The sequence below is a fragment of the Salvia hispanica genome, chromosome 5 (assembly GCF_023119035.1).
Source record: "Salvia hispanica cultivar TCC Black 2014 chromosome 5, UniMelb_Shisp_WGS_1.0, whole genome shotgun sequence".
In the NCBI taxonomy this organism is placed as follows: Eukaryota; Viridiplantae; Streptophyta; class Magnoliopsida; order Lamiales; family Lamiaceae; genus Salvia; species Salvia hispanica.
Genome location: NC_062969.1, coordinates 19194371 through 19215547, shown reverse-complemented (window position 1 = coordinate 19215547; position 21177 = coordinate 19194371). Strand labels below are relative to the sequence as shown.

At 38.4% G+C, this 21177-nt stretch overlaps 1 protein-coding gene across 1 annotated transcript; it reads left to right on the top strand.

The window, feature by feature from the left end:
• The first annotated feature begins 388 nt into the window (after positions 1-388).
• On the top strand, positions 389-3925 carry LOC125190628 (ABC transporter G family member 26). Its single transcript, XM_048087977.1, has 6 exons — positions 389-526; positions 607-851; positions 1702-2320; positions 2390-2674; positions 2801-3085; positions 3400-3925. Exons 1-6 carry the CDS (start codon positions 398-400, stop codon positions 3775-3777), a joined length of 1941 nt encoding a protein of 646 aa, XP_047943934.1. The 5' UTR covers positions 389-397; the 3' UTR covers positions 3778-3925.
• The last annotated feature ends 17252 nt before the right edge of the window (positions 3926-21177 follow it).

The window sequence follows — 21177 nt, the reverse complement described above, 5'->3', positions numbered from 1 at the left end:
TCCCACCCTCCACGAAGTCGTTCCAATTAATGCAACTTAATTGTTTCCATTTCCTTTTAATATTGTAAGCTTATTTCAACATTTATTTTCAAACCGAGGCAGCCACTTTCTGTTTTATTTTATTAGCCAACATTATTAATATTGCAAGAATAGTGATACTTGAATGAAAATGAATATTTCATTGGATAAAGAATTGGCATTGCAATATGTGTGTGACAAATAAAAAAAGGCAGTGATCTGAGTGGACAGTTGAGCACAAAAAGCTTGTTGTCTAACAGCCTTTCTTCTTCCTCAGAAAAAACAGACAATTCTTTGGTCTAATACAGTTTGATATAAATATATATATATACACACATACATATATAGATAACAACAAGAGCATGTTCAAGGCAACGAAATGGAAACCGAAATCCAAGAAATGTCCATCTCCTCCTCCCCTCCAACAATGTCAATGCACAACACCACCTCAGAAATCGACATCGAGGACGACCGGAGGCACGACCGGCCCCTCCCCATTTTTCTCAAGGCCAGTACACATTTCATTATCCCATTCCCTGCGTTCATTGATTAATAGTAGTTATTTGTTTTTTTTTTTGGGTGGTGCAGTTTGCTGATGTGGAGTTTAAGGTAAGAGTTGGGAATGCTTTAAAGATGGAGCATGATGATAAGTACAAGCAGATATTGAGAGGTATAACGGGAAGCGTTGGCCCCGGAGAGATCTTAGCTCTCATGGGCCCTTCCGGCAGTGGGAAAACCACCTTGTTGAAGATAATCGGAGGCCGATTGCACGAACATGTCACTGGAGTTGTCACCTACAACGATTTCTCATACACTCCAGCTCTCAAGAGAAGGTAGTAGTATTAATTCAGCACACACATATATATATATGTAGTACTCCCTATGTCCGCGAATTGGAGTCCCGTTTTTCAATTTCGGTCCGTCCATGAATAGGGTTCACTTCTACTATAAATGATATATATGTCTCACATTCCACTAACTCACATTTCTTTTAAAACTAATATACTCCCTCCGTCCCCCATTAAGAGTCACATTTTTCCATTTCGATCCGTCACCAATTAAGAGTCACACTTCATTTTTACCATAAATAGTAAGTAGGTCTCACATTCCACTAACTCAATTCACTCACATTTTATTATAAAACCAATATAAAAAAATGGGTCCCACATTCCACTAACTTTTTCAACCAACTTTTCTTTACATTTCTTAAAACCCGTGTCCGGTCAAAGAGTGACTCCTAATAGGGGACGGAGGGAGTATATAAGTTAGACTCATGTTCCACTAACTTTTTATCACCCACTTTTCTTAACATTTTTTTAAAGCCCGTGCCGAAAGAAATGGGACTCTTATTCGCGGACGGAGGGTGTAGTAGGGTAGTGATAATCTGCAAACTGCATATTTCCTACAAACATCAAACTAGATTTCAAGATTTGAAGATTTGATGTCAACATATGGCAAATAACATCAACAGAAAATGTCAACACAAAATTAATCAGTTGGCAATGTTGACGTTGCGTTGACATTTTCCGTTGACCTTATTGTCATATGTTGACATTAAATCGTGAAATCCGACAATCCAGCTCATAGTTTGAAGTTTGTACAATATATAAAGTATGCATTTAATTACATCCATGCAGTAGTATATGTTAAAGTGTGTTGTTGCATGCTGTTTACTATTTGCAGGATTGGGTTTGTGACACAAGACGATGTGCTATTCCCACAACTGAGCGTGGAAGAGACGTTGGTTTTTGCAGCATTGTTGAGACTTCCAAGCAAGATGAGCCGACGACAGAAATACGAGAGAGTGGAGCAGATTGTGAAGGAATTAGGGCTGGAGAGGTGCCGGCATACAAGAATAGGCGGCGGATTCATCAAAGGCATATCGGGAGGAGAAAGGAAACGGACCAGCATCGGACACGAAATCCTGGTGGATCCTTCGCTGCTGTTGCTGGATGAACCAACTTCAGGGCTCGACTCTACGTCCGCCAATAGGCTGCTGCAGATTCTTCAAGGCCTCGCAAAGGCTGGCAGGACTATTATCACAACCATCCATCAGCCATCCAGTCGAATGTTTCACATGTTCGACAAAGTTCTGCTGCTCTCCGAAGGCCATCCCGTCTACTATGGGAAGGCGCGCCACTCCATTCAATACTTTTCATGCTTGAGCTTTGTTCCTGAGATCGCCATGAACCCTGCCGAGTTTCTGCTAGATCTAGCAACCGGACAACTCAACGACATCACTGTTCCTGACCACCTCTTTGCATCACGAGACACTCCTAACTTTGAAAAACTGGTCATCAAAGTGAGCATACATATATATATTTGAATTGGTTTGATTTGAGATTTGATATTGGTGGTGGGCTTGTAACAGTATCTGCAGCACAAGTACAAAGCGGAGGTGGAGCCGAAAGAGAAGGAGGAGAATCATCAGATGCCAAAGGCGCCCGAGGGGCTCCAGCTAGCCATCCAAGTTAAGAAAGAGTGGACACTGTCTTGGTTTGAGCAGTTCGGGATCGTGTTCAGGCGGACATTCAAGGAGCGATGGAGGGATTACTTCGATCTGATCCGTCTAATTCAGGCGTTCGGTGTAGCCATTCTGTTAGGCCTGCTATGGTGGAAATCAAGCGCTGAAACAGAGGCCAAGCTCAGAGATCAGGTAGGTGTAGCTAGTAGTAGTAAATAGTACTCCCTTTGTCCCATTTAAACGTTTTCCTTTCTGGGTAATAAATTGTACGTAGTAATAATGAAATAGTCAGGATATGATGTTAATGGGTGAATGCAGATTGGTTTGTTGTTCTACATATGCATATTCTGGACATCGTCGTCCATATTTGGAGCGGTGTACGTGTTCCCGTTCGAGAAGATGTTCTTGGTGAAAGAGAGGAAGGCGGATATGTACAGGCTAAGCGTGTACTACGCGTGCAGCACCATATGCGATATGTTGGCACATTTGCTTTATCCTACATTCTTCATGAGCATTCTCTACTTCATGGCTGGATTCAAGCGAACCGCCGAATGCTTCTTCCTCACCTTATCCGCCATTCTTTTGATCGTCATCACTAGCCAAGTAACTATCTATCTATCCCATCTAGGGTAGTGATAAAATGAAAACTCTAAATATTGTATAAATTCCAAACTCTGATCTGGATCGTTAGAAAATGTCGACAATTTACAAAATAACATTTAAAAAAATGCCAACACGGCATCAACCGTTGACATTGTGTTGGCATTTTTTGTTGCTATTATTTTGTCATCAGTTAAAATTTTCTAACGGTTCAGATCATAGATTAGAGTTTGTACAATATTTAGTGTTTGCGTTTGATTACATCCCATGCCATTAATAAGTAAGTACTACTAAGTAATAAGTACTCTCTATATCAGGGAGCAGGGGAGCTGGCCGGAGCAGCGGTGATGAGCATCAAACGCGCGGGCATGATAGCCTCGATGATACTGATGCTCTTCCTTCTAACGGGCGGATACTACGTTCAGCACATTCCCAAGTTTATGCAATGGCTCAAGTACTTGTCCTTCATGTACTACGGCTTCAGGCTGTTGATGAAGGTGCACTACACCGGAGATGAGCTCTACGACTGCGGGACCAACGCAGGCTGTCGGAGGCTGCAGACCTCCCCCACCTTCGATACTGTCGATCTAAGCGGAGGGATGACCGAAGTGTGGGTTTTGCTGGCAATGGCGGTGGCTTTCCGCTTGTCTGCTTATATATGTCTCCGAAGAAAGATTAGTTCATACCATATGTAGACCGAAGGATTTCTCTTCTAATTAATCAACTCTTGTCACCAGCATTCCATATCAATGCTGCACATTTTTTTCTTACATCAAACTGATTTGTTTGAAATAATGGGAGCTTACCACGATTAATATCAGTAGCCTGCATTTTAATTGTTAATTTGTTTTTATTGTTAACTCTCTTACCTATGTAAATTTTTAGAAAGATGATAGAGTAGACGATGACAAGGATTTCACAATAAAAGAATTCTTCTGAACATAGCTAGTTAGAAAGAATCATAAGATAGATTCAGATGACAAGGATTCCGTCCAAAATGTCAAATACAAAATTTTGATTGGGAAAATGAGAGAAATAGAAAATTAGATAAAAGAGGTGTAAATGGTATCAAATCTCAAAATATCAATATTGTAAATAAAAAAAAAAAAATTGTGAGTTTTGCTTCTAAAGTAGCACTTTCATCATTATATATATATTGATATCAAAGTAAAGAAATTGATTTAGGCTAGAAACGTTGTTTCATTAATTAAGTAAGATATGATACAAACTAAGTATGCAACCACACCTTTTGTAATGCTAGAGAAATAACTACCAAATAACTACATTTCCTAATAAATAGGAATGGCCACATAAATGGAGTATTCTATGAGCTGCACCAAGATGTTGTTTGGTTGGATTATGCATATATCTCGACACTACACTTAGAGGATAAGCAATGCCAGGCCTTGTATGAGTATGGTAGTTAAGTCCTCCAACTAGACTCATGTATATTGTACCATCAGCATGTTCAGTGCCATCAACACACTGGAACTTCTCGTGAACATTCATCGGTGTTGCTGCAATTTCAACAGATCAATAGTATACTTTTCTTGACACACAAAGGTTCTATCCTTGGTTTGCTTCAGCTCAAGTCCATGAAAAATACTTAACAGACATGTCATCTCATTCTCATTCATCGTATTAGACTTGAACTCATCAGCCAATGATTGAGATGAACACATATAAATCATATCATCTACATATAGAAAAACAACAAGTAAATCTCGGTTACCTTGCTTCTTGATGCACTTTTTATTAGCATTAAATAAACCTGCAAATATACAGAGTATATATAGTATAGCTAAAGGTTAGTATCGGATATCGAACACGGGGAATAAAGTCACACACTGGCTACCTTCTACTAAAGCTTCGTTCACTATTTGGAAAACCGGGAATTTTGGAGATTTTGTAAACTAAAAACAATTTGTAAGCAATAAAACAACTAATTGCAAATAATTAAAGAGGTAAAAGTATGAGAGATAAAAGAATTCCAGGGATGTGCGTTCACAGTTCTGGTTATACAAGTTCCAACTACAATACCCTAGCACAGTTTATACTTCGAAAGACGAGTCACATAAATTATGCCCATGCAGTACAAGCGTAGATTACTAACACTAGGGTTATCAATCCTAGATTCGTAACTCCAAAAATCTCCTAAGACCCTTGGAAAGTCTTCACTCTCAATTAACAGTGTCGTTTTAAAGGAAGCTAATTGTAGTGTCTACTAAGTGGATCTAACTCGCCAACCTCCTCTCACGATTATGTAGCAAGTTGATAAGTCTCGTTTCATGCATTGGTTTTTGGTTAAAAGCATTTGGGGCGCTAATCTGTGTTTATGAGTTCAGGTGCGTAGTAAAGCTGCCGGACCTAGGAGTTGTTGTTACCTGACCTGGCAGATGCAAAAGAGATGCAATTGAAGTAAGAATCAGAAGTCGTTGTTCGGACCTTGGAGAATTAAAAGTTGGCTACAGGAGCAGAATGGAGCAAGAGCAGATTATTTTAGAGAGTCTTATTCAAGGGTAAAAGCGTTTAATTACCAGAAGGATACCCTAGGGATCAGAGCCTCACATATATAAAGAGCTCAACCTTGAAGAACAAGAGAGCCACTTCTACACGCACTCTTAGCTTAAGCTCTCATTCCATTCCTTAGTTCCACACTTCAAATTTCTCATTTTCACTTGCTGCGCACTTGGAGATGGAGGATTCTGGCCACCGTGGTTCTCATCGTCGTTTTGCTGCTGTGTAACACCGCCTTGTGAAGGCAAAGAAACAATATTTACTTGCTTTTGTTTAGTTTGTTTTCGTTTCAAGTTCTTGTTGGTTTTTAAGTTTCATAACTCTAGTTCTTGCTTTGATCTACTGGATTCGAACCTATTTCTCTTTATTATGGAAGTTTATGTTGGTTTCTGTTGGATATCGTTTAGTTGATGTATATTTCTTGCTTTTTACTTTCGCTCTTGTTTGTGTTGGATGTTTGGAGAGGAGATCTGTTGGTTTGTTGATGGAGGTTGGGGATTTGCGTATGGAGATGTCTGGATTTGTTATATCGTGGTGTATTTGAGTTAGAGTTTCACGTATTTGGTGTTTGCTGTTTACGTTGTGCATGATTATGGCTATTTACTTTCTGTTTCTGCATCCTTTAGGTCCAGTAGCGTAGATCTGTTAGTTTAGGATTTAATTTTTCGTTTTAAGTTTAGATCTGAAGTTGCTCTGTTTTCATGGTGTTTAATACTCTGTTTTATCTGCTATTCTCGTTTGATTCTCGAAGAAGATGAAGTTGTTGGTAGTTAGAACCAGATCTGCTTTTGTCAGTACTTTCTGCACATGTACTTTGCTTTTTTTGCATGTCCCCCAGACCCTGTCAGTACTATCTGCATTGTCTTTTTACTTTTCTGCATGCTTTTCCAGACCCTGGTAGTTTAAGGAAACTTGTCCCCACTTTTCGCTTTATACTTGTCTGTCCAAATTAGGAAAGTCCGTCTAGTTAAGTTAACTCCAGTTGTCTTAGAACTTTAAAATATCTCAGTTTCTCTAAGTCATGCATGTTCCGTACGTTCTCATTTCTTAGACCCAGTAGGTAGAGTAAAGTTTTTCCTATCTCTTAGACCCAGTAGTTTTAAGTTCTCGACCCATAAAATTGTGTGGCAGCAGCCAAACCCTTTTACCAAAAAATCCTCAAATGCAGTTTCATTAGGTGGGGAAATAGGAAGGTGGTTTGGCCAACCAACTCGGAAGGAGAGGAGGAAGAAACCCTGCTAACCGAAAGGGTGGATTTGGAGGAAGAACCGATAGAGTGAGGCAGTTACACAAGGCAAGAAGATCTCGACAGACTTAGTCAAATATTCATCATATTTTGATTTCTGTTATCTCTTTTTCAAATCCTAATTATCTAGAAATATGGACTCCTTTATCAGTTTAGTTATCTTGGGAGAATAGTAGTGTTGGGTGAATTATTTCGTTGGCCTCCTGCGTGAGGATTCTCATTCCCGTTTCTATTTCGTTTCCTCATCAATCAATAAAGTCGATGAAGATCGGGTTTTTTGCACGTGTGTCGTGTGCACGTGTCCCTCCTTTCAACAAGATTTATAATTTTTCCACTAATGCAACAAATATTACTAAGTATAAGCGGCAAGAGCGGGGTCGAACCACAGGGACTATAGACCTACTCGAGATCGATTCCATGACACAAGCGGAAAAGGGTCGGCTGCTGCCACGCATTCATTGAGTGGGTTAAAACTCTAATTTACTTGACCTGGCGGAATTAAACCGGACTCTATTTACCTGACCTAGGAGACGGGAGAAGTACGGAAGGAAAATAAAACACGAAAATATTTTTCATCAATTTAATAAAACATGAAAGCAACTAAAGAAAACAATTGAAACTTACTAACCAAGCTAAAGGCTTTCCTAAAATAGGCAGACAAAGTGTAAAAGTAAAGTGGGGACCATTTTTCTCAAACTAGTTGGGCTGACAGAAAAGCTGGAAAACCAAAAAGCAAAAGCAAAAAGCAGATCTGATTCTCTAACTAACTCCTACTTCATCTTCTCCAAACAACCAAGTAAAAACAGAGCATAGAACAGAGCTTCAACACCATTGACGAAATAAAACAGAGCATGCTTCAAAACGAGACGTAAACACGAAATTCAAGCTAGAACTACCAGATCTACGCTACTAGGTCAAGCAGAAAACGAAATGAACACAGATTACCTTGCATGCATCACCTAAACTATCGGATCTCAGAAATCGAGCACGTGAACAACTAAATCTCAACCTCTAAACTACTGGAAATCATGTAAACAACATGGATCTAAACATCTAAGCTACCAATTGCAAAAAGCATCCAAGAAACATAAGTAAAAACATCATCAACATGAAAATAAACACCAAAGCTTCATAAAACTGGAAATGAGTCGAGATCCAACGGTGAAGTCGTCAATTCCTCCGATGAAACCATTGAACTAAGCTAAGAAAGCAACAAACTATCTAACTAAACTAAGAGAGCGGTGGCGTTAAGCGCCTATGAGAGCTTCCTACCTAAACTACGATAGCGTTAAGCGCTCCTCTTCATTGTGGAAAGCTTCTATTTATAGAGTGGCTTTAACTTCAACCCTAAGGCAACTTCTTGTCGGTATTTGACCATTTTACCCTTGCAATAATTGAGGATCTTCATGTCAGCACGCCATTCTGTCTCCTTGACCAGGTAGATGACTTTTTCTGCGCTTCACCTCCATTACGCCATTATGTCTCCTTGACCAGGTAGATGACTTTTTCTGCGCTTCAGCTCCATTCTGCCATTCTGTCTCCTTGACCAGGTAGATGACTTTTTCTGCGCTTTTGCTCCATTTCTACTCCTGTCGTCAACTTCCTGATTCTCCTAGGTCCGAGCGACGACTTCTGGTATTTTACTTCAAAATCAGCTATTTTGCATCTGCCAGGTCAATTTACACAAACTCCTGGATCCAACAGATTTCTGCACACTTAAGCTCAAAATTTGTGCATTATCTCCCCCAAAAGCATATAATTTTAATCCAAAACCAATGCATGAAACGAGCCTTATCAAACTGCTCACACTTAAACCATACTTGTCCTCAAGTATGAAAGACAAGATAAAAGAAATAAGGCAAGTTTCAATGCATGGTTTTCACTTGACCGACTTTAAAGAAATGAAACAAACACTAGACCTAGACTCTAAAGGACTTAGACAAAGAAAACAGACACAAACACACATTCTAAAACACATTGACACATTAATGCATAAACTGGTTTATTTTCTAGCAGCCATCCCCACAAGATTAAGGTCAATCCAAGAACCTACAGTCTCCGAATCTTTCCCTTCCCTTCTTCTATCTAATCGGCTTGTCAGTTTGTCAAGATAGCCTCTAACTTTACTAATTGTTGGATTCGCTCGATCACTCATTCCACACCAGGGATGTTAGGATCGTTCGCTCTTATATTGCCATACCACTGATGCCTCGGGTCAGAGAGTTCCCCTGTCTTTACTCTTATTATAATTTTTTTCTCCCCTTCCTTCCTGGACTTTGTCCAGCTTATACCTCCCTGGACTTCGTCCAGCTTATACCTCCACGGTTTTTTTTTTTTTTTTTTTTTTTTTTTTCAGACTTTCTGGACTTTGTCCAACTTATTCCTCCTTTTTAGACCATGGACTTCGTCCAGCTTATACCTCCAGTACCCTTTCCCTAGGCCCGAGAGGTTACTTCTATCACCAAAACTTTTCTCCTTCTAAGTTCTCTTCCTAAGCATCACGTGGCAGCCCTCTCATTTTGTGTTAGTATGAAGTATTTAAGGCTTATAACTCACTTTTATGGAGGGCTTCACAACTAGATCAGTCGAGGCATATTCTATCGTCCTTACTTCATCCAAACCGATTTTGATTTATTAAGGAAAAGGGCATCAAAGTTGACATGCATTCTCTCTTCAATTACTCTCACTAAGGGGCATTTGCTTTCTATTTACCAGTTATGCACAAACACAAAATTTCCTACTAAACGACACACTACTAGCTACTAGACCTAGCAAACAGACGCACATGCTTGACACTGACTTGCACTAACTCCCTCCCCCCTCCCACTTCACCATGCTTGTCCCCAAGCAATTCCAGTGAAGTGGAAAACAGGGCTAAGTTAGTGCGACAATCACAGACTCACAAAACATATATTTACAAAAACAAACTTCTCACACTTAGACCGAGCATCGGGCTAAGTGGGAGAAGATAAACAAACTAACAGATACCAAAGCATGTCGTATTAACATAAACTTCTCACACTTAGACCAATGATTGGGCTAAGTGGGAGAAGCACACAAAACACATATACACAGACGCGACAAGCATGCTTAAAACAGAGAAAACATGCAAACATAGATACTTGACAAAAGAAAAGAAAATCAAAAACTGAAATGTAAAATTACTTGGTCACTGGGGGGTGGGGTCACTTCTTCTCATGGCTCCTTTTGGAGTCAGCCTTCCTGTGCGTGCTGGTGGTGCTTGCCTAACTACTGGGCAGAATCCTCTGTTTCCCATGTTTCTGCCTTGCCATTCTGCTGGGTCAGGTAATCGCCTTCCTTATTTCTTAAATTGGGAGCTTCATCATTGGAATTCCTTGTCGGTCCCTTGTACTCTTTGCCTGACCTACGAAACTAAAACTTGAAATTCTTAAGCAAACTGGTCAAGTGGATGTAAGATCCAAAAGAATTTTTTTCATTTATAAACTTCTTCCCCAGATTTACTTAGAATTTCGAAAATCTTTTTGGGATTAAATTTTTTTTCTTTGTTTGGATTTTAATAAGGAAATTTCAGAAAAACATATTCACACTATGTACAACTTTTGCTCAAGTATTCTTGGGAGTATACTGGTTCAGTCCAAAAATTTTCAAATTCCTTCCTATCTACCTGACCCAGTAGATTCCCGAAGAGTACTTAGCAAACTGACCAGTTAGGCAATAATAGGGTGCATGCGTAGTGGAATCGTAGTGGATTCCACTACGCATAGCTCCGAATTATCCCTAAAAACTCTTTTTTTTATATTTAATTTTTTTTTTTTTTTTTTTAAGAACATAAAATATTTTTGAAATTTTCTGATTTTTAAAATGTTTTTGGATTTTCTTAGAAAAGTATTCACAAGAATCAAAACTCGGCTAAAAGTATTTACAAAATGAGCTTCTAAAGTATCCAAGGACTATATAAATGCAACCAATAAACATAAAATGGAAAGAATGAGGAAACTCCCTGGCCCCATAGGCATTCTTTCAGCCACATGTAACTGGAGAGCTTTCCTTCTTCACTTCAGCCTTGGTTTTTTTCAACCTTGGAAACACCTTGGATAAGAAGTCATGCCTAGACAAAAGAAAACGATCAAAAACAGAAAATTGAAGAAAGTCGAAAGCTATTTACAGTGTCATAGAAACAAAATCAAGTAGATAACACCATAGTCCCCGGCAACGGCGCCATTTGAAGGGTCGGGTTTTTGCACGTGTGTCGTGTGCACGTGTCCCTCCTTTCAACAAGATTTATAATTTTCCCACTAATGCAACAAATATTACTAAGTATAAGCGGCAAGAGCGGGGTCGAACCACAGAGACTATGGACCTACTCGAGATCGATTCCATGACACAAGCGGAAAAGGGGTCGGCTGCTGCCACGCATTCATTGAGTGGGTTAAAACTCTAATCTACTTGACCTGGCGGAATTAAACCGGACTCTATTTACCTGACCTAGGAGACGGGAGAAGTACGGAAGGAAAATAAAACACGAAAATATTTTTCATCAATTTAATAAATCATGAAAGCAACTAAAGAAAACAATTGAAACTTACTAACCAAGCTAAAGGCTTTCCTAAAATAGGCAGACAAAGTGTAAAAGTAAAGTGGGGACCATTTTTCTCAAACTAGTTGGGCTGACAGAAAAGCTGGAAAACCAAAAAGCAAAAGCAAAAAGCAGATCTGATTCTCTAACTAACTCCTACTTCATCTTCTCCAAACAACCAAGTAAAAACAGAGCATAGAACAGAGCTTCAACACCATTGACGAAATAAAACAGAGCATGCTTCAAAACGAGACGTAAACACGAAATTCAAGCTAGAACTACCAGATCTACGCTACTGGGTCAAGCAGAAAACGAAATGAACACAGATTACCTTGCATGCATCACCTAAACTATCGGATCTCAGAAATCGAGCACGTGAACAACTAAATCTCAACCTCTAAACTACTGGAAATCATGTAAACAACATGGATCTAAACATCTAAGCTACCAATTGCGAAAAGCATCCAAGAAACATAAGTAAAAACATCATCAACATGAAAATAAACACCAAAGCTTCATAAAACTGGAAATGAGTCGAGATCCAACGGTGAAGTCGTCAATTCCTCCGATGAAACCATTGAACTAAGCTAAGAAAGCAACAAACTATCTAACTAAACTAAGAGAGCGGTGGCGTTAAGCGCCTATGAGAGCTTCCTACCTAAACTACGATAGCGTTAAGCGCTACTCTTCATTGTGGAAAGCTTCTATTTATAGAGTGGCTTTAACTTCAACCCTAAGGCAACTTCTTGTCGGTATTTGACCATTTTACCCTTGCAATAATTGAGGATCTTCATGTCAGCACGCCATTCTGTCTCCTTGACCAGGTAGATGACTTTTTCTGCGCTTCACCTCCATTACGCCATTATGTCTCCTTGACCAGGTAGATGACTTTTTCTGCGCTTCAGCTCCATTCTGCCATTCTGTCTCCTTGACCAGGTAGATGACTTTTTCTGCGCTTTTGCTCCATTTCTACTCCTGTCGTCAACTTCCTGATTCTCCTAGGTCCGAGCGACGACTTCTGGTATTTTACTTCAAAATCAGCTATTTTGCATCTGCCAGGTCAATTTACACAAACTCCCGGATCCAACAGATTTCTGCACACTTAAGCTCAAAATTTGTGCATTATCTCCCCCAAAAGCATATAATTTTAACCCAAAACCAATGCATGAAACGAGCCTTATCAGTCGAGTTCTGCCTTTTTATCCCAATTCAATTGTCAATTGTTTTCATTATCTTGGGTTGTGTGGTGTTGTGATTTTTAGGGTGCAATTTAATACTTCTGCAACTATATAGACGTGCAATGTAGTATAAAAGGAGTCAAACCCACAGGGAGGAGATTAATTGCTAAAACTAGTAAACCTAACTAAAAAGAATTAAATAGTTAATTTTGGGTTTTTTATCAAGAAGTGAATGACGAACCGAGAAGGAAAAAAACAAGTGAATCACGATAAAAAGGGAAGACTACTCCTAGCTTGTCTCGGGTTGCTTGTTCACATGAATCCTAAAGTCTAATTACTTTCTATTATTTATTGGGATCCTGTTGATTTTACGCTCCCTCGCAGCTGATCACTGATCGTGGAATTTTACATCTAGGATAAGCTTATCACTTCTCCTGAGTTCTACTCACCAACCCCTCGCTCCTACAGTTGCATAGTAAGCTCGGGATTGGCTTCTACGACCGTTCAACACACAAGATCCACCCTAGACTATCCCTGATCAGTTTTAGCATAGGGTTTCTTATCTATGTTAGTTTCCTTCTTCAAGTTAAAGAGACGTTGAATTTAAGGCCATTACGTGATTAAGGTTGCTAGCAACACCCAACATAGACAAGAACCAAAATACGGAAATCAACCAAAACACAATCATGTATTCATATTTACAAGCTTCTCTAATTAAATAGGAGTAATCCATAAAATCTAGCCACTCATAGTGGGCAACAATACAAGAAAACAAGTAAATGCTACCATATGGGCAAGATTAGGGAAGAATTAGCCTCAAGCTTCTTCTTCTTCCTCCCAAAATGGACTCCAAGCCTCTTTCTCTCTCTAAAAATTGCCTCCAACCGCCAAAAAATGCTGTGGAAATCGTTCCCTAGCTATTTAAATAATTAGGGCTCGAAAACAGGCCCAGTAACATTTGCCCGGCTAGGCCTTTTTTTTGCTCAGAATTTTCCCGGTCGGACATTGTTTCTGTATCGCGATGTGCACGCAAATCGCCGGTCGGGCAATTGTCGCCCGGGTCGGGCGTTTTACCACTGCAATGCGCAGTCTTCGTAAAACAGTCATATCTTCTTCTACCGGACTCCGATTAAGGCGTGCAAGGTATCCACGCAAAGCTCTTTCGAAGATGAATGCAATGATGGCCTTGTAGAAGTATTTAAAATTAATCTTGGAGGGCTGATCACGGTTCAGATTTAGACCTTTTTTCCTTTCTTCTCTCTCTCAGAGCTTGGTCTTTTGTCCTACATATATCAAAATGAGTCCATTTTTAACCTTAAAAAGTATGTTAGGATAATGCAATAAGGGACTACAATTTAATTCACATCATGTGAGAGTTTATTTCTCCCTCGCATTTTTGGACAAGCACTTCTCGTGCTCTTTCGTTCGCTTGTACCTTTACTCTAACAAAGAGTCTTGATGAAAGCACCAATTTGTCTAGATATATTTGTAAGAGTTGCCCTAGTTGAGGTGCTATGATTTGGAATGATGAATGAGATAATAAAAATCAATGATTTTGACTATGTAATGGCCTCTAGTATTTATACCTTGCTTGATTCGACTTTACAATTCGAAAGAAAATAAAGATTAATACCCAAAAAGATATATAAAATTTATCCTAACCATAATTGAATAATTTGAAAAATATGGAAAATTAAGGGACAAAAAAGAATATTCTCTCTGCCTCCCATTATGTGCTCCAGTTTTCCATTTTGGTCTATCCCTCCCATCAATTGTCTCACTTCACTTTTACTATTATTAGTAATGGATTCTACATTCCACTAACTCATTTCCCCTCATATTATAATATAATATTAATATACCTCCTCCATCTCGCCACAAGTGATGGATTTCTTTTGGGCATGGGATTTAAGAAAATGAGATATATTCAGTTAAAATGGAAAGAATAAAGTATGAAAGAGTAAAAAGTAAGAGAGATAAGGAGCTAATAAAGTAAGAAAGGGTTAAAGTTTTGTTTTTGGTTAAAAAGAAATTGATCACCAGTGGTGGGACAATCCAAAATAGAAAGTTGATAACTTGTGATGGGATGGAGGGAGTATAAAGGTACGACTCATGTACTACTAACTTTTTCAATTCACTTTCTTTACATTTCTTAAAACCCGTGTCGGGTCAACGTAGGACACATATTGAGTGACGGAGGAAGCAGTATCAATCTAGCACTTGAAATCTGTGTATCTTGCGAGCTTTGTTGTTTTCTTTTGGGTCGAGAAGAGTCAGCGACCGCTTGGGCTTGATCACCAGGCTCGATTGGAGCGGTCATAGGTATGCTTCGATCGGATGTTGGGCACAGTTCAAGAGTTGTGGCTGTTGAGGTCCTATCACAACCTCGATATAAAACAACTACTGTACTCTCATGTAATATAATTTCATAACTTCCAATTCTTGAATACTAAGAAGCACTTCACTTATAATATGCCGGAGAAGCTGATCAGGCAGCGGTGCAGGGAGGTGGGCGGATATCATCAAGAAGGGAAAGAAGTGTTGCCTCCTCATCAACGATCTTGACTTGTGGGGCGGGGCAGATGCCCAGTACACAGTAAACAATCAGATGGTGAACGCGACGCTGATGAATACAGCATAAAACCCGACCAACGTGTAGCTGACCTTCCGGGGGATGTACAACAAGCAGGAGAACTTCCATGTTCATATCAACGTCACCAGTAATGACTTCTCCACCCTCTACGCGCCGCTCATCCGTCACCATGCTCGTCGACACCTTCCCCAGCTAGTCTCCATCGGCACGTAGAAACCAAGATCGTGGGCCTAATAAATGTAAGTGCAGGGCAGGAAGCTTTCTAGGCCTTCAGTTTTCCACTTTCTTGCTGCAAACAATTCCTTATCATCAGCAATGATCTAGCTGCTGTTGTTTATACAAATTCTGTTTTTTCCTATCTTTCTATTGTTTTTTTGTTACCTATCTTCAATGTCAACTGCTTGATGAATTCAACGGGTTCTTTTACTTTTTAAATGTAATTTAATCACGCCATAAAGTGCTCTAGCAATGCCTTGCTTTGCTGATCTATAAGCACTGCATGGTTTTACCGTGCTCAACAAAGTTTTTGATCGACCCCTTGCTATATAAACATCCTCTTCCATCGCTGTCATACGATACACACTCATATAAATCTATGTAGCACAATCCTTATCACAACAAATTCGCATGAAATATTATGTTGCGACCAAGATTTATCCATAATAAACTTCCATCAAAATCAAATGTTTCAGCTAGATTCATGAAAAACAAGCATGAACAAGTTGCAATACAATCAAGGCCAACACAATATCACATGAAGAAAAGATGGGACAAATCATTTAATCAATACATCTTCAACTCCAACTGCTACTCCATTTCTTGTTTCACGACAGGCTTGATGTCCATTTCCTGTTTCTTGAAGAAAGGGTTGATGAGGCCATCTGTCAGAGCAGTCGTGGATGTAAGAGCCGCTTTTAGTATGCTTATACCCTGTATCAACAACAACGATGAATTGGATACCATATTCTTTAAAGAAAATACTAATAAAAGATGCATATTTGAAACTTACCTCTTCCAACCCAACTTGCATCTCTACTTCTTTTATATCAGAAAAAGAGACGTTCAACTCTTTGATAACACAAACACCCGAGGTAACCTCCAACGGTGATACAGTCAAGTCATCCCGTACCATATACATCATCCATTCCTCGACATACCGTCCAGTATATGTCGATCTCTTGACATAATCATATAGTCCATAATATTCACGGTCAGTATAGTTGTACTCGGTTAGAAATGATTTGTAACGTTTGAAATGCATGTTCTCAAAATTAAGAGTTGTACTCTTATGAAATCTAGACATGCTAGTGCTTCCAAGTCTTTCTAATGACAGGATGAGAATGCTAAAAAGAAAATCTACGAAATTACTATCTGCCTGGGCAAAAAGAAACTTGTTTGTTGATTTTTGAAGCATGACTTTCAATGTCATATTTTTTGAGTTCATAATCTCGGCCATCTGGTCAATCTTAACATGCCCCATTGTTGCTACAAGCATCCGTCTCGGTGGCCAAACGAGGGCAGTGAGTGGATTAGACGAAATCAGTGATTCCTTCAGTAGAGCTATAATCTAAACAAAACAGAGAGATATCAATACTTGAAATAGATAAAATGAAATGTATGATAAATCAACTCACCTCATTGAATCCAAATGTTACATTTTTTGTCTCGGCGTCATCCATATCTTGAATAGAGATGCCAATAGTGCTGAGAGTTTGAATGATGGAGCCCTCGACGATAGGAAACACACGGAGATCATCTGTGATTATGAAAGAAGATGAACCATCAGTGAAAACTCCTTCATATGATTTGCCAAAACCAGAACAAGTGTTGGGATTATCAAGTTGAGCAATGGCCAATTCCCTCTCAAAAAGTGTTGGACAGATGAGTTCGGTCTTATCACACACTCTATGGAAATAAACGCTGTCAAGATTTGATGCAGCTTTGTAGAGAGTATTGATGCTTCCAATAACAAGCGCCCCATCTCCATAGCGGTTCTCAAGGACTTCAACAATATTTGACAATGGCAGAACTAGATAGGTTAACAAATAGTCTGTGAAATCACCACCAGCTTCTGCAAATAATACATTATTCTTCTTCTTATTTATCACAAGCTTGATTTGAAACTTCTCTTCCTCGGACATTCTGTTTAATTTTAGAAAAAAAATTCAAATCAGTTAGAAAAGCAAACCCCAATTTTTCAAATTGAAGTTGAAGTGCAACAAATATGACGACTATAATTATATATGCATTCAAGTGCCATCCATTTAGCTTTTGCAGTTTAGTATACAAACCTTTTAGTGTTACCAAGGCTGGAAGCACAGTCAAGGCGAGGAACTTTAGAGTACCAAGGCAAGGAATTTGTTACAGATACTCGTAGGATTTTTAAATCTCCATCCATAGCAATGTTTTAAAAACCGGACCGACAAGCAAATCGGTGAAACTACTGATTCACGGTTCAACTGGTCGGATCGGTCCAACCACTGATCGAACCGTTTTACTATAGCATATATAATTAAATATATATTTTATAAATATATCAAATTTATTACATAATAAAATATAGATTTGATCAAATTCATATATATTTTTATATAATTTAATGAAAAATAAAATATTATTAAACTTAATTGAAGATAAGTATAATTAAAACTTAAATTTAATTAAACATATATATGACAATATTGAAATTTAGTGTAATAAATTACTATTAAAGTTTATTAAATAACAAATTTAATTAACATATTTTATTTATGATTAATTATAATGAATTAATCAATTTATAAAAATAATAGTTACTCATAGAATGAATGAAAATTTATTCATTGATTATAAATATAATTAAAGTTATTGTTATATCACAACAATTGAAGTGGTGGAGTGGTAATTGAGTTGGATTTACATACATGAGGTTTATGGTTCGAATCTCATTGGACACAAATTTTTGAAAAAAAGTTGAACATGTCAAAAATCGGTTCAACCGGTTCCCGTTTCCGGTCGAACTGGCATGAACACTGGCTCGCAGCCGGACCGGTCCGACTAGCCGATCCAAACCGGTTTTTAAAACACTGATCCTTAGAGAGGTGGCATTAGGGTCTCTAGATAATGAGATTTGCAAACTTTTAGTCTTTGAAGTAAGAGAAATTACATTTCAAATACCTGAACTTGAAAAAATCACATATAAAATGTCTTGAATGACTATTTTACCCTTGAACCATGAAAGTCATTAGAGCATCCACTATGGTAAATAGGTCTGTCATAGGCTAGCCTATTTCTCCTCCTGCCACATCATCCAGCACTAAAATTCCTCCTACCAATCATCAGAACAAGCAACTGGACAAGCAATAGGCTAGCCACAGTGTGGCTAGCCACATTATCAGCACTATTATAAAAAAACAACTAAATTTACTGAATTAAACACAAAATGCGGAATTAAACATACGGGAAAATTCATTAATTTCATTAAAATAAAAAAAATTACATTACTTAAAAAAAATTACATAATAAAAAAAAAACATAAAACAAAAAAAACTATCGCCGTGCAGTCCTCCGCGCCCACAACTCTTCAATTAAATCCTTTTGGAGTTGTATATGAGCATCCACTTGGCACATGTCGGCATGTGCATGGAGGCGGCCGGCTTCATCGTGAGGTACCCCCCTTCGTACGTTGGGGGTGGCCACGCCGTGGCTTGGACCGGCTTCATCGTCATTGGCCCAATTAGTCAGTTGTACACCTTCATCTTCGACTATCATGTTGTGCATGATAATACAGGCGTACATTATAGAAGCAATGCAGTCGACATGCCACAAACGCGTTGGACCCCTAATTGTCGCCCATCGAGCCTGGAGCACACCAAATGTGCGTTCCACGTCCTTGCGCGCCGACTCATGTCGTTCCGCAAAGTAGGCCTTCCTGTCCTCATATATTTGAAGCTTACCTCTTCCAACCCAACTTGAAGTTGTACTTCTTTTATGTCAGACAAAGAGACGTTCAACTCTTTGATAACACAAATACCCGAGGTAACCTTCAACGGTGATACAGTCAAGTCATCACGTACCAAATACATCATAGATCCATTGACATATTGTAACATCCCGCTTTTTTGAACCCTAATTTTTGATACGTGAAAATTTTTGCATTAAATGTTTTTAATGCTATGATATATGTGAATTAAATGATGAGTGATTTATTGCAATATTCTTTGTGACCTAATTGCGATATGGAGTTGAGTTTGAGTTGAATAGTCAAACTTGTTGAATATGTGACGTGGCTATTGAATAGTCAATATTGTGGAAAATATGACGTGGCCGTGGAATGGTCAAAGTCGGTGGAAAATGTGAAGAGGAGGTGGAAGTCCGAAAATGCGAATATTTTGATGAGGGGAAAATAATTGTGGTGAATTATTTTCCTAAGGGATGAGTGACAAATTAATAGGAGCATTATTTAATTATGTGGAATTTTCGACCCCTCCTATTTATTGGAAAGAAATCCTATTTTTCTTGGATTTAATTATTGCTTGGGATAATTATCCGAATTAAATCCAAAGTCCGAATATCCCTAATTTGTTCCATGAATTTTCGGCCCCTATGATTTCTTTAAAGAGATTTTCGAAAATCTCTTATTATGGGAGAAGTGATTATTTTTATTATATTATTTGATCCCTTGTTTATTCTCTTCCATAAATAAATTCAAATATTCTAGCATATCTTGCCAAATCTAAGGAGATCTTACCATATCCTAACTTAAATAGGATTTTAATTAAATCCCTTTTGAAAGAGTCAAACTACACGCCACTTTTCACTATTATTGGGGAGATTATTATTATTTTCTTGCTCCGTGATATTTTATTCTACTCCGTGAAATATTCAAATTAAATCATAGGCTAATTAAATAGCCTAGAAATTCGAAATCCCCTTTTCTCTCAACCTAATTCACGCCACTTAACCACCATATCTTCTCCAAATCTTTATTTAATTAATTATTGGATTATATCTTGCACTCTATAAATATTTTCACTATTATTGGGGAGATTATTATTATTTTCTTGCTCCGTGATATTTTATTCTACTCCGTGAAATATTCAAATTAAATCATAGGCTAATTAAATAGCCTAGAAATTCGAAATCCCCTTTTCTCTCAACCTAATTCACGCCACTTAACCACCATATCTTCTCCAAATCTTTATTTAATTAATTATTGGATTATATCTTGCACTCTATAAATATAAGAGTGAGAACCTAACCCTAGCACACCAAAATCACGCCCCACTCCCAAAATCACGTCTCTCTCTTTCTCCCCACTCTCTCAAATTTTTCTTCTACTTTCTCCATTAATTCTTCATCTTTTGGAGAAGAATTGAAGCCGCAATTCAAGAATTTGTTGAAGAATCAAGATCTTACTTTGTTTCTTTGATTGTTCTATTGAAAAGGTATTTTTATTTTGATCTTCTCTTCTTCTACCCCGTCATTTGTCCGGTGTTCTTGAGTTCCATGCATTTGTAGATCCGAGTGAAGAAGAATTAATCGGTGAGTTTGGATACATGTGTGGAGTGTGTGACCGTGTGTGTATGTGTGTGATCGTGTGTGTGTATGTGTTTGTGACTGTGTGTGTGTGTGTACAAAAATCGGTAGGCGATGCACATGTGTGGTGTGTGTGTGCGTGTGTTGTGTGTGGAGAACACTCATGCGTGACACGATTTGATGTTAAATCTAGAGTTGTGGTATGAATAAAAACGATATGATAATCGTACTTTGATTTTGAATGGGAATATTGAAAATAATCGATGGGAAAGGAAAACGTGAGAACATGCATGATTTTGATCCATGATTGAGACTTATTTGAAATACATGAACTAAAGGTGATAGCTCGCGTTCTCGGTGTAAAAACAAGAAGAAGTACGTACTTGAAATCGAAGGAAATCGAGGTGGGCTTTATTCTTAAACTCTTCTATGTTGCAAATTTATGATGTTGGAGAAATAAGGGTAGATTAAACTGTTATGTCATGC